The sequence below is a fragment of the Talpa occidentalis genome, unplaced genomic scaffold, assembly GCF_014898055.3.
Source record: "Talpa occidentalis isolate TD23 unplaced genomic scaffold, MPIMG_talOcc4v2.1 talOcc4.4, whole genome shotgun sequence".
NCBI classification, from domain to species: Eukaryota; Metazoa; Chordata; class Mammalia; order Eulipotyphla; family Talpidae; genus Talpa; species Talpa occidentalis.
In genome coordinates, this window is record NW_023604295.1 from 110,278,745 (window position 1) to 110,294,609 (window position 15,865).

Consider the following 15,865-nt stretch of genomic DNA (forward strand, 5'->3'; position numbering starts at 1 on the left):
ATTAATTTTTTATTATCATTTATACTTTATTAAAGTTATAGGAGACTATATATTCCAACACAGCCTTTTTCCATCTTTCACTGTTGTTTACTCTTCTCTTTGAAGTCAGTGTTCATAATTATGAATTCTAAATTCTTCTCTATTCTAAACTGTTTTGATCAAATTTGGACATCCTGCTAAGATGTACCTATTTATATTGTAGGGTAGTATGATCCTGGGGTCTGAGAGGATCTAATTTTTCTGTGATAGAGATAGGGATAATGATAAAAACAGAGATGGAGGAGTAAGGGAGGAAAGAAAAGAAGAGGGAAAAAGAGATAAAAGAGAAACAGAAAAGGAAAAATTGTTGCATTATCTGAATTTCTCCACCTTTCGTTCTGGCATTTCTTTAATGAGTTCAGTATGAATCTGAGCTTTTACATTTATGTGGTCCTTATCTTTGGGATTTGGAGTGACTATTGTTTTAGGATATCTGACTTGACTCTTTACAACTTTCTGGTTTCTGAATTTCTATTCTTTGATATTAAGTTGCTCTTATATTTTACTACTAACAATGTAGGTTCCATGCTTTTTTCTGCATGAGTTATGTTTTATGCTCTGTCTGTATGCTTACTTAAAGTTTCTCCTTCCTTGACCTTGCTACCTAAGAGAATCTTGCTACTCACACCTCCAGTGATAGTACTTTGTATTTATTTAGCATGTTTTGTTTGGTCCTGATGGAATTGCTCTAGTGGACTTTGCATGAACTTTATTCAGCATTCTGTTTGGTCAGTATGTTTATGCGGACCAAGTTGCCTAAAAAATTCTCACTTATTGTTTTCTCTATGCATGAAAGTTGATATTCTTTCTGATTATGTGGATTATTGTCTGACTTCACATTTCTTAAAATCAAGACCACTTCTAAGAGAAGGAATTATCTGTCTCACCTATAGTTTGGATCTGTTCAGAGTAGTATTTCTAAGAAGTTTATGTAGCAGATGGTGTGTGGGAATATCCGTGCTTATGAATCAACTCCATTTCCATCTTTTTTAAAAGTCTTCAGGTTGAGACTACAGAAATTTTCCTTTGTGGTCTTTGGATATTGCATATATCTTCCTTTGATTGGAATGCTTCAGCTTTTCTGTTGCACTATTTTCTGGTGCTCATTTTTTAGATTATACCCAAACCTGGCAAGTTTCTAATTTAAGAGTCCAAGCAGCATGACTCAATAAAACCTCGTTCCACTTTTATGTTTTATAGAGTCTCCCATTAGACTATCTGTATCAACAGAAGGAGCAAACACTTCTTCATGTAAGTATGTTTAAATATTCTGCTCACTAGTCTTTAACCCAACACAATGTCTGCCTCCAGAGATCATGTTCACGTTTACCCTGTAACCTTATTGAGGGTTAGTGTATTGAGTATGGGGGCAAAATGGTGTTTGCTTTTTGGAACACAAGAGTCCCCTGCTTTGTTTTGTGCAACCAGATAACCCTTCCCCCTAAGATATACATGAATTTGAAATGATACATGTGTGTTAGTTTGAGGATAATGTGGTGCCCTCAAATGTAGGAAAATGACCACATAGCTTCTGAGGCCTAGTTCTAGGAGAGAAATAGAGAATATTATGGGCTTTTGTTTTTTTTAATGTCTTGATAACTTCAGAAACTGCCTGTGGCATGATACCCAGCTGTTTGGGGCCTCTATTCCAGAGCTCCTCAGTTAACATATAAAGTCCGCTGTGATGGAGATGGGAATCTATATATAGATGCCCTTAATTCAAATTCGATAGCAAGTGACTAATTATGAAAATGTTTGAAAGCAAGTCCCCAGGCAAGATCTCAGATTAGTTTTCATCTGTTTAATGTGAAATGTGCTTTGTGCTCATGGAATTCTACAACTGTTAGATTGATTGGTGCTTTGTGCTGTGTCAGGGGAACATCAGAAATTAGCAAGGACTAGTAAAAATAGTTTTAATACTTATAAATTGTGAATAGCGTAGTATTAAATTTTAAGATCCAACAAGGGAATTATCAAACCTTCAAAATAAAACATAACTGCATAGTTTTCTCCCTTTACCTCTTTATTTAAAGCTATTTCTGGGTTTGATAAATGCTCAGTTGTTACAGTCCTACCTGGAGAGTGTGTTTTAAGAAACAATTTTCTTTTGCTATTAGCATGGGGAAAAGAGGGTCTATACTTTTGGCAGCTTCAGTTGTTTTGTCAGTCTGTTTACATACAACCAGGTTGACCCTAAAGCTTTGCCCTTCAGGTTGCTTTTGTGGTACCAGAACTGTAATGATATGCTAGAAACATATTTTTCATATTATGAAGTATGTTGTTTTGACTACATTTTAGCTACATAAAGCATCATTTAACTGCATTGACACTAACAATCTAGTAAGATCTAACAGGAAATGAAATGCTAGGAAGTACTAAATTGGCTTCCTCTGTATTCTAAGGACCCTCATTACATACTCCAAAATGATAATCCCTGCTGGGGAAGTTGGGATATTTGTTATTTAATTCTATTTATAAAAAGATTAGTATAATTACAGAGATTCTAGCTAACCATTTTAAGGAATCATGTTGAGCTTTGTTTTATATTTTTAAGTGTTTATTATACAAAAGCAAATACCAAGTTTTTCTTTACTGGCACTTTGTATGGGAATAATTTCTCCGCTGCGTGATTCATTGAATAAAATTATTGAAACCTTGTAATTGAAACCCTGCATGCTATCATTAATGGGGCGATGGATGCCGCTCTTAACTGTTTCTGAGCAGTTGGGAATGGAAGAAATAGTTCTTTTGAATTTTCATAACTTAAGGGAGCTAAAAAGAATCTCTTGTTTTACATTTCCACTCATTGCAACACTGTTGAGAGAAAAATAATTTTGAAATCAGACTCTTTAACTCTCAGCAGAATTAGTTCCTGATATTTGGTAATGCTTAAGAGTAAGAAGGAAGGCTGTGTGTGCTATTATGTTCAAATATTTCAGTGTGCTACTTTCATATATCACTCCCTGTTCATGGTAGGCTCTCAGTAAACATTGTTAAATTGACAAATGAAGGCATTTTTTAAAATTTCATGAAAATATGCCCTATAATTTGAAAATATTACCAACAGCGGGATAATTCTAGGTCCACTCTTGGTTAGAACAACAAATGCAGTGTGAGGCACTCACTTAAAGGCAGCATCAGGTAGAACTCTGCATTGCAGAAGAACTGTGATGTAAGCATATCTCCCGTCAGTAAAGGCTGAAGGTGACATTTGAAGAATCAGTACCAGCAATAAGCTGGACTTAAACAGTTCAAAATTTATGCAGACGTCAAAGGCCTTGGAAATGTTCACATGAGTCAGAAGTAGTAGTTTTGAAGAATAGGTTTCCTTTCACTTTATTTTAGCAAGAAAAGAGACGCTAGCAAGGCCTTGTACTTGACAATGAAACCTGGCTATTAAAATGAAATTATGTCTGTGTGGACTACATGCTCTGAACTATTGACATTGGTGTTTTCTAATATAAATTTTGAAGAGTCTTTCTAAAGTAGTTTGGACACAGCAAACATATTATTATAACAATTTGGTGTGATTTTCGGGTCAGTGAAAGGAAGGAGAGACAACCCTGTGTTAACTTTTACTTCTATGGGTACAAATGTAGGCACCTAATAGGGAAATGCTTGGTCCCTCCCTGCCAGTCCTATTTTTGAGCATCTCACTGCTGCCTCTTGAGCTGGGTCAGTAGTGTAGGTTAATGTTCTTGGTCTTGCTCCAAACACTGCCTGAAATGCCAGCTCTGCTAATCTCCTGTTTTTCCCCAAACCTCTGCTTGACCTCAACATTTTCCTAGTCTCCTCTGTAATTCATGTTGGAGTATAAAAAGCAAAAAGAAAATAAAAGTTGTCAACCCCTATTTATCCTAAATAATATTGCTAATAATTTAGTATAATCAGTATTTTCTTTTCTAACTTTCTACTTATTCATCATCCTTCTAACTTAATGTATCATAAAATTTGTTCTCAAGTCATTAAATACTAACAGGGTTTATCTTTAAAATTAATTTTTTTAATCACTGTAACAAAAGCAATAAAAAAATTGCTTTTGACTGGAGATTTTAAGGGATTTATTTTTCATCTACAAATACCTCATTTACTTGTGCTTCCTTATGATTTGCTTTTCCTCTCATTTTGTATATATTGATGAATTATCAAAGTTACCGATCCTTTTGTAAGGCCAATTTCACTATTTTTCTTTTGAAACTTGCAGCTTGCTTTGCATATTATTTTTAGAGTTCTTACATATTTTTAAAATTTCCTTGTAATCTCTGGATAAATAGCATCTTTTTCTTTTCTTTATGGCAAATGAGCCATCTGTGACTTAAAACATACAATTTGCTAAATGACTGTCCTGTTACACACAAGTGACAGGAGTCACTTTTTAGAAGTACTTGAACCATACAAAACATTCAATAGGACTATCTTGTTCCTTTTTTATGTAGAATCAGCAAAAAAGTAAATGAATTTTTTAGAACAATTCAGAATGACTTCTCTCAGAAGTGCCAGTTGCCAGTGACTCTATTTTACAGACAATTTTGTCAAATGCTCTAGAATAATACACTTGTTATACAAATACTTCACTGAATTAAATATCATCCATTCCAATTTACAAATGAAGGAAAAAAATGAAAAGTCTAATGAATAGTAATAGGAATAAAATGAAGATAAATTTCTAAAAAACAGTCTTAAATAACAATGTTTCTAATAATAATAATAATAATAGTGATAATAATGGCAGCAAACATATACTGAAGCCTTCCTGAGTGCCAGGAGATTTACATGGATGATGACTCATAGTTCTTACAAGCCTTATCTATATTACAGATGATGAAACTGTTGTATCTTATCTAAAGTCACACAAGCAGAATTCAAACCCAATCAATATGTTAGTCTGTTATCATACATGAGTTTTTGTTGCCTCAAAGAAAAAGCCTTTAATGTTAAAGGGAATGAGATTCTGTGAATGGACTACATTCTGTGAATGTGGTCTTTGATACATGATCAGGAGTATTTGTGGTGGATAAAGGTAAATGCATTCCCTGAGGCAACTCAGCCCCACATGGTCTCTCTGTGGCACACTGAGGCGTGCGTGACAGGAGGTGAGGTGAAATGGAAAGACTTTGGATGAACTCCTGCTCTCAGATCTAAATCCTCGTGCTGTAAATTACTGTGTAACCATAGGCAAGTTCTTTAACTTCTTTGAGATGGAGTTTCTATGTCTGTAAAATCTTATTTATCCCATAACTATATGGGGTTGAGTAAATGAATGTGTCATTTAGCCCAGCCTTTCTTTTAGGTGGTCTCCCTTATTATGGAAGAGAGCTGGTACCTGAAAAGGCAACATGGCTCTTGGAAGAGAGAATAGAAATCAGGGGCGTCTTACTTGAACATTGCAGGAAAATATCTTTATTGTTGGAGGAGGAAAGGAATTTGTGATTTCCAACCTAAATGATGATGCTGAAAGCTATATGGCAAGAAATTGCTATGCCTTTTCCAAATACTGCATATTCATTTTAAAAGGACCCATGCAGGAAGTCTGCTTTGAAATCTCTGAATGAAATGAATGATTCAGCCTTTAATTTGGCACTTTAAAAGAAATGGCTGAAGGAAAAAAATCTTTCCTCTGTAGAGACATTTGTTATAATGAGATACAGCATTTCCAGTTGGGAATAGCACAGTAATACGTATTGATTAGATTGGACTAGTCTGCTTGTCCATTGGTGAGATTTAGGGCTACAGTTCTTATATTCCAGCCTCTGCTATAGCTGACTTATCTCCTTTAATAGTAGAGAAAACTGCCAAGACCTTTGCTAAATGATTCACAGCTGAAAAAATGGCATTTCAATTTCAGATCTTTATTGGTGTCAAAATATGAACTCTGTCCTGTCACCCATAACTTGTAATTGAATGCAAATTGTGTTTCCAGATTTTTAGAAACATGGCATTTTCAAGGGTGTGGTGACTGTCTATTGTAGAGAATGACAAATTATCATGCATCACATAGCAATAAAAGAATAATTTTAAAAGGGAATTTACACAACTGGTATTATATCTATTTTTCTGATTGCTTAGAAAGTTAGTTCTAGATTTTTAGGACACTACAGTGATGTGGAGCAAGAGTAGGGTCTTATCTATCACAGCCATCCACATGTGCTGGCAAGCCACTGCCTATGTGTTCAGTTCATAGTTTTGTGAGTGAGTATATCTTACTTTATTTTACTTATTGTGCTACCTGCAACTAAAGTATCATTCTTCAATTCTGTTTAAAGTCATTTAATGTATGTCTCTAGTGGCCTTACACTATTGGACAAGATAATCTCAAGACTTTTGATAAGGCTTATAACTAAATCATAGTTAACCATTTGTATTTAGTTGAAATTAATATTTTAGAAAATTATTTTGAACTGCATAACTATATTCATGCTCTCTCTCTCTATATATATATATATATAACTAACGTTTATATCATACTGTATAATTTATAAGGAATAATTTCGTGTTTTCTCATTATCTGCACAATAATCCTAGGGTTTAGATTTCTTCCCATTTGTTAGATAAGGGACTTGAATTTGACATATACAAATTTAAAGACTAAGTAGGTGGTAGAACAGAAATTTAAACATGAATTTTTTTAAAGATTTATTTATGCATACAAGTACTGGGGTACAGGGCCTCCCTGGTGGCTCAGGTGGTTGAGCATAGCACTGTGAATCTGTCCACAGCCTCTGCAGTGTAGGTTCGATCCCGGCCAGCCAGGGAGATACCCACATGGCATGGCAGACCTTGCCTCTCTCACCCACTGCTCCCCTCAGCAGCATGTTTCAGTCAGTCTGCTTATTCTGTTCCCTTCTCTGTCTCTGGTGAATCCTCTCACCCTCCCTCATATCTGACCTGTACCCCGGTTCTTGTATGTATAAATAAATCTTAAAAAAAGAAATGGGGTACAGGCAGGAGTGTGTGTGTGGGGGAGGATTCACCAGAGACAGAGTGGGGAACAGAACGGTTGAATTGACTGAAACACATTGCTGAGAGGAGCAGCAGGCGAGACAGGAGAGGTGTACCACATGTGGCTTAGCTTCCTGGCAGGGATCGAACTCGTGCTGCAGTGACTGTGGACAGCCCTATAGGGCCGAGACTTAGCCCCCTGCACCACCAGGGAGGCCCTAAACCTGAATTTTTTAATTTCAAATTGCATAATCTTTTATTACAAACTTTTATTGGATCCACACAGCTAGTTTAAGGGAAAGCCTGTTTGTGTGCTTTGGGGCTGGACATGGTGTGGTAACATGCATCTGAAGAAGTGGGGACCTAACCTATACTTCTAAAATAACATACTGATTGTAAACCAACAATTACTCAATCAAAATAATACAATTAAAAAGATTATAAGGGCCTCCTGGTGGCGCAGTGGTTGAGCGGTGGGTTGAGAAGCTACCCACAGCCTCTGCAGCACCGGTTCGATCCCCAGCTGCTCCCCAGCCACCAGAGGAGGGTCCCACATGGTGCGCAGACCTCTCCTGCCGCCCGCTGCTCCCCTCAGCAGTGTACTTCGGTCCTTCTGCCTGCTCTGCTCCCCGCTCTGGCTCTGGTGAATTCTCTCACCCTCGCTTCCGACTCTACCCGGTGCGTGTATAAATAAATAAATACATACATAAATAAATAAATAAATCTTAAAAAAAAGATTATTAAAATGTATAAATAAATAAATAAATCTTTAAAAAAAGATTATTAAAAAATCCCCAGAAATATAATCACATTTATATCACTTATTCCAAAGTCAACTTTTACTGAAATAACTCTCCTTAATGAACAGACAATTAATAGTATGATAAAAGAAGGAAAAAAAGTTGGTCTTGAATCATTCCAGTGATTTGTTTTTTGGCTTTGTTGCTGTGTTTGGGAATGATGTTCTCAAAGTCTCCTATTTCCAGAGATGGAATAAACTTAGACCAAGCATATTAATAGGAATTTAATCTTCCTCAAACAGGCAAATCTTCCTCAGTGGTAGTTTGTTTAATGGCTGGGATTTTTGTTTTGTTTCCTTTGAATTATTCCAGGCTAGTTACTATGTAGTTTATTACATAATGTCATAAATTCTGGAAATTATTTGTATGATCACCAGATTCACTAGCTGGGAAAGATCTTACTTGAAGCAATTATTTCTCAGTATTTTGTTCTTTGGGGAGCTTTTGCCTCAAAAAAGAAATACTCTCTTCAATTTGTATGTGTGCATGTGTGTTTCTTTATCTTTTTCTGGAGGGTGGGGTATCATCTGGGAGAAGGAAGGACATCTTTATTTTTCCTGTTTTAAGACAATTTTTAAAACTGTGGTGGTTTAATGATTAGGGATAGATCAATGACATGGATTACTATATATTATACTATTGAATTTTTCTTAATGGTGAACTGAAGGCAAGAGAATGGAGACATAGTTATATACTAAGAAAGCATCTAGGAAGACAGAGTGTGCAAGATTTTGATAAATTTACTTATCCTGAACTTGGAGTATTTTCTTAAATCTTTGTTTTTTTTCCCCCAAGTTGCCTAGGATCTGAGAAATAGCAAGATGGGAACAGAAGCCTTTATAGGAAAAGGCCCTGGATGCTATAGGAGACAGCCCCTCCTCCAACCATTCTCCCATCCCCCAGAATGAAGAGAATAAGATAGAAAGGCAACAAGATAAAGTAGCAAAACAAATATGAACAGTGATTTGTCTAGGAGCTTTTCAAATGTAAGTGAAAGAAATTCAACTCCAAAGAGCTTAAATCTAAGGGGAGTCTATTGGCTTACATAACAGGCCCAATTTGATCCAGAGACCCAAATGATATAATAGGGTTGTTTCTTAGTTTTCATGCTTTGTTTTTCTATTCATCCTTAGTGGGCTTTCTGCCTAACAGGGAGATAGCTGCTAGAAGTCCAGACCTTTATCCCCTCTGCTCCGGATCTAAAAAAGAAAAGAGTATGTACACATTATTTAGACAGCAAATTTTAAGGAAAAATCTGATTGGCCCTGCTTTGGTTATTTGCTGCGACCTAAAATAATTACTGCATTCAGGGAAATTAATGACTCCGGTTGAGCAGGCCTGGGTCAGATATCTGTGCTGTGTGTGTCTGGGTAAGAGAAGCAGATGCACTCAGTCCTAAGGGAACTGTATGGTATAATATCCATACAGAGGGGAAGGTTCTCTACCTAAAGAAGATAAAGATGATCTAGACAGGCAAAACTGGCACAGTCCTGTGCAACTGATAAGCAGATAACACTAGTAGAACCAGGATATAGACACTGGTAAGAGAACAATAAAGAAAAAATGAAAGTAGTTGTTATTGAAAATTCTGTTAAATTGGGCAGACAGAACTAAAGCAGGGTTGCCAATTTACAAAAAGGAATGAGCTAAAAAAACTGAAGACTATTGAAATGCTTTTATTAGTACCCATGCACACATTTTAATCATTCTTTGTAATGCCCACTTCTCTAATTCAGGAAATTTTACTTACTTGAAGAAAAATGATTTACAGTTTGCAAAGTAGAATGCAAGGCAAGTATTTTAAGATCTGTAAAACGTTCTGACTTTGGAGTTAAAAGTCAAAGAGAACTTGATCTAGATTTTTCCTTTGTTAAGTCCATGATTAATTAGATTTTGAAAAATTACTAGTTTCTTTCACCATAGTAACTGTGTGTTGATTAGTAAAACAAAGATACTTAGCCTATTCAAAACTCAGCAGCTCTTATTGAAGTGTAAGAAGTCACAATAATCAAGACTTTATCAGACTCAGACATCATTTCTGAAACCTAAAGGAAATAATTGCAATGACTCCCTGCCTTGAGCAGGAAGAGGAGAAGCTGCTGTGGCACATCTGAAGAAACCCATGTCATATGTTTCATGGCAGAACCCATTTAAAATAGGCCTATTATTCCAGCAGTTCGTCTGTGGACATCTCCCAAGTTTCTCCACCCTATTATTGATCTTTTTGAAAATTGTTGATGTTATGGAACTTAACAATATTTTCTTCTATGTATTTTATTGTTGCTTGTCTTACAGCTAAATCTTTAATCCATTTGCATTTTATTTTTGTGTAAGGTGTGAGTAATCCAACTTTATTCCTTTAGGTGTGGGTTTCCAATTTTGCCAGCATTATTTGTTAAAGAGACTACCTTTTCCCCATTTTATGTCCATAGATATTTTATCATAGATGAGTTGCTGGTATGTGTGTGGATTCATGTCTAAACTTTCAATTCTGTTCCTTTGGTTCATGTACTTATTTTTGTGCCAATACCATATTTTAAAATAATGTATTACCTTTGTTTTTCTCCTTTTTTCTTTTTTTTCCCATGTTGATGGGTTTATTTACCCAAAAAAGCATTATAAATCTCATATTGCAAATTATAATATAGATGATGTACAAAAAGAGTAAAACTAGGATTTTCTTTCTATACAAGTGTTATAGGACAGGGAGAGGGGCAGCCCAAACCCCGCAAACCTGCCTATTCTACATGGGTTCTGCCATCCGCCGCATCAGCACAAAACATAGGAGACTTTAATGGGAAGGAACTTTAATAAAACTAGGAAACAATACAGGTAAGGCAAAGAGTCTAGTTTCTAAATGAAGCACCCAAAGTTACCCGTCCCCTCGTGGGTAAAAGTCCATCCATATGGGATTGGCCCAGAGCAAAGCCCCAAAGCCTGCTACAAGTCTAAAGCATCTTCCAGTGGGGACCCACAGAAAAGGGTCACAAACAACCAGACAAGCCCGGAAGGAAAAGAGCAAAATCAACATCAAGATAAAAGCTGCCATTGTCACCTCCCCACAGGTCTCACCCACATCTGTGTCACCCAGTCCACAACCAAAAGACAAGCGCAGTTTCTTCACGTGTCTCTAGGCTCCATGCGCCTCCTCCAGGTCTCCTGGCTCCATCCTGCTTCCTTCCTCAGTCTCTTCTGCAGCTTCTCCTCTTCCTGCTCAGCTCCACCCTCCCTTGGGAGGGCAGGGAACCTCCCCCTTTCCTGGGGACCACCCTGTTACACAAGGACCAAGTTATTTTGTGACTAGACAACAGACTTGTTTTAATCTTTTTTTTTTTTAATTGTGGTAACTAGTTTGCAGTGTTGTTTGTGTTTTAGAGGTTAGCCCTATTCTTATTAAAATGCATCTTGCATAGGTGGTGCCTGGATATTTAATTCTTTTCTTTCATAAAGGTGCTGTTTATACATAGTTAAACTAATCATCAAAGAACTGCTAGAATGGCATTTTTCATTTTATCTCTCAGTCTACCAGAGGTCAGCAAAATCTTAAAAACCAATTATATGGGCAGTGTGGGTTATAGCCTAAAGCTCAACTCATATTCATTCAAGTCCATAACTATCTCTTATTTAGGAGATCCAGTGTTTCAGTAGCTTGTTCATCAAATGTGAGCTCTAGTCTTGTTCTTTACTCTGATGTCTTTCAATGAATAGTAAATGTTTTAAAGAAATGTGACAAAGGGGGGGGGGAGGAAACTTTGATAAATATTTAAATGTTGCAGGAACTTCTTTTTGTAATGCTAAAATTTTGAACTACTGACCTCTTCATTTCAATAGTAAGGGAAATTAAAACTTAGGTAGGGTTAGGCAAGTGGAAACTAAAGCCAAATTGCAAGTGCAGGATGGATTTAGATTAAAGTTCCATGACCCTGCTTTCTGCTTTTAATTCTTAGGACACTGTTGTCTTTCCCTCTCTTTAATTTAAATAAATAATTAGTTAATGATAATTATTATTAGACCTGCTGAGTTTGCTAGGCAATAGCATCTCCTGCTGTGTCCCAGCATGGTGCTAGGAACTGTGATGTGTATTTCTAGGAGGGGAAGGTGTGGGGGGGAGCTGGTAGTTGGAAGAGTGAACAGAAAGGAATTTGGATGGAAAGAATTTGCAGTCAAGTGGAAAGGTTAATCGTGGTTAATTGTATGTGATGACGCATTATCATAACACAAAGTAGAATATGGGGGTGTGAGGCAAAGTTTTAAATCAAATTGTATTTTGAATAATATTACTTAAAATAGAAAATACTTATGTACATTGTGTATATGACTTAAAAGAAAATATTATTTGGAGTGATACCTTTTTTACTGTTGTCCTTTTATAAAGTAACCAGCTGCTTTTGTTTCACATTGAAAGCTCAGTCATTCTGTTATAGGGTAGCCCCGATACAAAACGGGGTGCCTGACTGTGGGTCCTCACCTGTGCGCTTAAATGGACTTATCAATACTCTACTGCAGGCACACACGAAAGTTTAATAAAAGGTTTATTTGCAAGGAAGGGCAAATGAGGAAATGTACAGCTCAGGGAGAAAAATGGGAGACAAAGTTTTAAATGTGTCCTACACGATCCACCGATCAGGAATCCCAAAATGGCGCTCTGAGAGCTGGCCGCGAGCCTGGAGCCGTGAAGCCAGGAGGCGAGCGACAGAGTGAGAGACCCCAAGGCCCACGTGTTTGGTTTTTATACCCAACCTGGCTGTTTAATTCCACCCTCAGGTCCCAGCCACCTTCCCTTTGGTGGTGACGGGATTTGTCTTTCCCAATGTCCTGATGGCTTTGGTCTGGAGTGGGGGTGGAGTCCACAAAGCCTGTATGGGATTAGCCAGGACATCCTTTCCCCCTAACAATTCTACCAAAAAATCAGAATCCTGAAATGTATCCTATTTAGAAAAAATGATAAAATTCTGTAATCTACCGTTAAAAGGAGAAGACTAAGATTAAGAGGTATCAGACGTTAATTCATACTCAATAGGGTTTTGAAAGTAGCCGGGGAATTTTAAAGGACTTAGAAATTTCACAGTATGGTAAATTGAATTACGATTCATTATCAGAAACTTACCCGGATACATAGGTGAGCTTGCAAAGATATGATATTTATATGAGGATGTCGTTTTTGGCGTCAGTGGGATTGGAGTGCAGGGCCCTTGGGTTCACCGTGGGAAAGGTTTCACCAGAGCTCCCGTTTCAGCAGCACGTGGTGGGTTTCCCAGGCGAGTTTCTCCACGAGGCAGAGACATTGGTTATATTTAAAGGGCAGGTTTATTAGGGAAAGGGACAGAACAGTAAAAGACACTTGCATAGACACAAGCACACAGGAAGAACTGCCCCGAAAGGGACAGGTTTGCTAAGAGGGGCCTGCATGGTTGCAGGCGGGCAGCCTTGAGGAGAGCTGCCTCCGCTGAGGGAGGTCAGTGAAGAGAAGTCCCTGCATGGTACAGGTCACAGGCAGGAAGGAAGCCTCTGCCTTGCAGAGGGAGAGAGTTGGTGAAAAGCACCTGCACAGTGACAAGTTGCAGTGGGAGTGCTGCCCTGAGCCTGTGCAGAGAGGGCACTGATAATCGTCCTTTTCTCTTTGGGAGGGGCTCACTCCTCCCAGGAGTGGCCTGTTTGTTGGTGATTTTGGATAACTAGGCAAAACTAGAAAGAGACCAGAGATTCCAAAATGGGCCCAATCTGCATATCTTTACCCTCAGGTCTGTGCTCTACTTCCTCTAGCAGTGTGATCCTGCTTGGGTCTTATGCCTTGTGATAAGGCACTGGTGCCTAAGGGTCCCGACCTCTACTGCTGGGTTAATGGTCATGTTATTTCCCTTGACCCCCACCTCCTTGTGTGAGTCAGGTTCTGGTCTTGGGGCACCTCCTTTCCAGTCTTTTTATTTTTGTCTTCCATCAAGGAGATGTTTTATTAAGTTACCTGGACATTTCTTAAATAATTTTTTTTATTATTTATTTTTACTTTCTGAAGACTATTGAATTGACCCAGAGGTAAGAGAAGGGGTAAACTTGAATATATATCTAATTATATTTTGAGTGACACATACCATACAGTAAATTTAAATTATTAATCAATTAAAATTATTGAGTATTAAAAATTTAATTTTTCCTTTATGATGATTCCTCTCAATTATTTTGGATGTCTTCAGAGCAGTGATTGACAAGAAATTTCTATGTGATATGATCCATTTTTCAACTACAAATTCCCCTCTTTAAAATTAAAATATATTAAGAAAAAGTCTGCAAGAGAAAATATTTAAATGTTATATACAAATATACATTTTAATTAAAGGATCTATTAATCAACCTATAATAATTGATGCCATTTACAAAAATGTAACTCTGAAACTAGATCTTGGTTATTTATAATTCTCATTCTACAAAGCTTTAAGAAGGAGGTTGCTCCACCCCCACCCCATAAAAGGTGTGAAAATCTAACTTCTGATGAAATAGACCATGAGGAACCATCTTGTCAGAAGGGCATATTTATAGTAAAATGTGATATGAAAAAAATATGAAGAGGATTAGCCTTACATATATCTGAGAGAAATTATTTAAGTGACTGTAATAGTTTTTTTGGTAAATTTAGTACATTACTCTTTAGTTGATCCAAGTGGATTCATTTTCTTTCCTAAACTCATAGCAACTTCTAAATTTCAAGTCCCTGATGCTGCAAAGCAGAAATACATCTTTGTTCAGATTTTCCTCAAGCTAACTGTGAAAAAATAAACCATAGGAGTCCTTGAGTGTGTTTTAGGATAAATAGATTATGGGGGCAGGAGAATTACCTTGTATGTGCAAATGAGACTGTGTGTGTGTGAAAACAAGATAAGCTTTTGGAAGGAAATAGGTGACTCAAGGGCACATAAGAGGTTTATTGGAACCTTTAAAAATGTTTTTCCAGTGCAGGTAAAGGGAATTGAGATTTAAAACTGTACAGATTAGTGAAAAAATAAACAAAAATGAAACATAACATCCACAACACATATATACACAGAAACAAGAATTATAGTAAAATATTCTTGTTCTTTTAAGCATGTAGAACATTGGATGTGACTGAGTAAAAATGGTATGAGGAGTGGGCTGATAAAAGCTTCTGGTAGAGAAATAATCTTCACAAAGAATAGACTCAGCTATCGTTTCAATTTTCAAAATGTCATACATAACTCCCACTCTTCCCCTCCTTTTTTTTTTAAGATTTATTTATTCATGCACACAAGAGCTGGGGTGCAGGCCAGAGATGTGGGGGGTGAGAGGATTCACCAGAGACAGAGTGGGGAACAGAACATGCAGAATGACTGAAATATACACTGCTGAGGGGAGCAGCAGGAGAGACAGGAGAGGTCTGCTGTGCCATGTGGGTTTCTCTCTGGCTGGGGCGGATTGCTCATACTGCTGTGCTTAACCCCTTTCGCCACCAGGGCAAACCATTTTTTTTAAAGATTTTTTTTTTAAAAGATTTATTTTTTTAAAGATTTATTTATTTATCTTCCCCTCCTTTTTTGAAGAGACCTCGGTATATTTAATTAAATTGCAGAGACTTGGATATATTTTATTAAATTGATTCTCTAAATATATGAAAAGTGTTCTTTGTCCCATCAAGGAGTAAAATCAAATTCTTGATTATTTTGTTGTTATATCAGATGTTAGACTATCACCCATCCCCAGCAGCAAGCTCTTGGTGGTCCTATAGCTCTTGCTTTAAATAACAAACTTGCTATTTGTTCAACTCTGGTGTGCACATCAGCCCCACATCAGAATGTAAGGTCTTGGGAAAGGAATTTTGTTGCATTTGTGCTTGCAGTTTTATAACATATCATTATGCTTATGCCCAGGAAATATCTATTAAATGAATATAAATATTTATTAAAATATAAATATCTATTAAATTAATATAAACATTAATAGTGAGATGATTGATTTTTAGTTTATTATTTAAAGTTGTACACATATATAATTATAAGAAAAATCTAAACCTTAAATCATGAAAAAAGATGTTTAAATATTTACAAATCAAAGTTTAAAAAGATAATATATTTTAGATA

At 36.7% G+C, this 15,865-nt stretch overlaps 1 protein-coding gene across 5 annotated transcripts in view; it reads left to right on the plus strand.

Annotated features, from left to right (window-relative positions):
- The window catches only part of LOC119257792 (pro-neuregulin-1, membrane-bound isoform), a 209,372-nt gene that overhangs the window by 63,907 nt on the left and 129,600 nt on the right, over positions 1–15,865 (plus strand). For all 5 annotated transcript variants that reach the window (XM_054700847.1, XM_054700846.1, XM_054700849.1 and 2 more), the window contains exon 5: positions 1,240–1,290. In XM_054700847.1, the coding sequence (XP_054556822.1) occupies positions 1,240–1,290 (51 nt within the window). The remainder of the gene's footprint in view (positions 1–1,239; positions 1,291–15,865) is intronic.